At 64.9% G+C, this 342-nt stretch overlaps 1 protein-coding gene across 1 annotated transcript in view; it reads left to right on the top strand.

Annotated features, from left to right (window-relative positions):
- Positions 1 to 342, top strand: part of LOC114818919 (nucleoplasmin-like) — a gene marked incomplete at its 3' end in the record, with an annotated part of 904 nt that overhangs the window by 231 nt on the left and 331 nt on the right. The window contains exons 2-3 of the mRNA XM_029086866.1: positions 1 to 77; positions 178 to 310. Coding sequence (XP_028942699.1) covers positions 1 to 77; positions 178 to 310 — 210 coding nt within the window. The remainder of the gene's footprint in view (positions 78 to 177; positions 311 to 342) is intronic.

The following is a 342-nucleotide window of genomic DNA, read 5'->3' as shown; positions in this document are numbered from 1 at the left end:
TGAGCAGCGAGCAGGACTCCTACACCTTCCAGGTGCCAGAGGAGTGGCAAGGCGAGCAGCAGCTGGCTCTGAGGACAGTAGGTGGTCCTTGTCCCCCCCCCCAGGGTCCTGGGCAAGGGGTGCCCAGGTAGTTCATGGGGTGGGGGTGATACTTTTGTTGCCCCCCCACCCCCAAAGGTCTGTCTGGGGGAGACAGTGCAGGATGAGTTCCATGTGGTGGAGATTGTGCCGGCTGAGGAGGGGGCTGCTCGTACCCCAGTGCCCCTGGCCACGCTGAAGCCATCGGTGCTGCTCATGGTGAGTGCCCAGGGTGGGGGCTGCCCCAAGGAGTGGGGGCTGCTG

This window comes from Antrostomus carolinensis, unplaced genomic scaffold (assembly GCF_000700745.2).
Source record: "Antrostomus carolinensis isolate BGI_N321 unplaced genomic scaffold, ASM70074v2 scaffold26489, whole genome shotgun sequence".
NCBI classification, from domain to species: Eukaryota; Metazoa; Chordata; class Aves; order Caprimulgiformes; family Caprimulgidae; genus Antrostomus; species Antrostomus carolinensis.
This window is presented reverse-complemented; position numbering and strand designations above follow the sequence as displayed.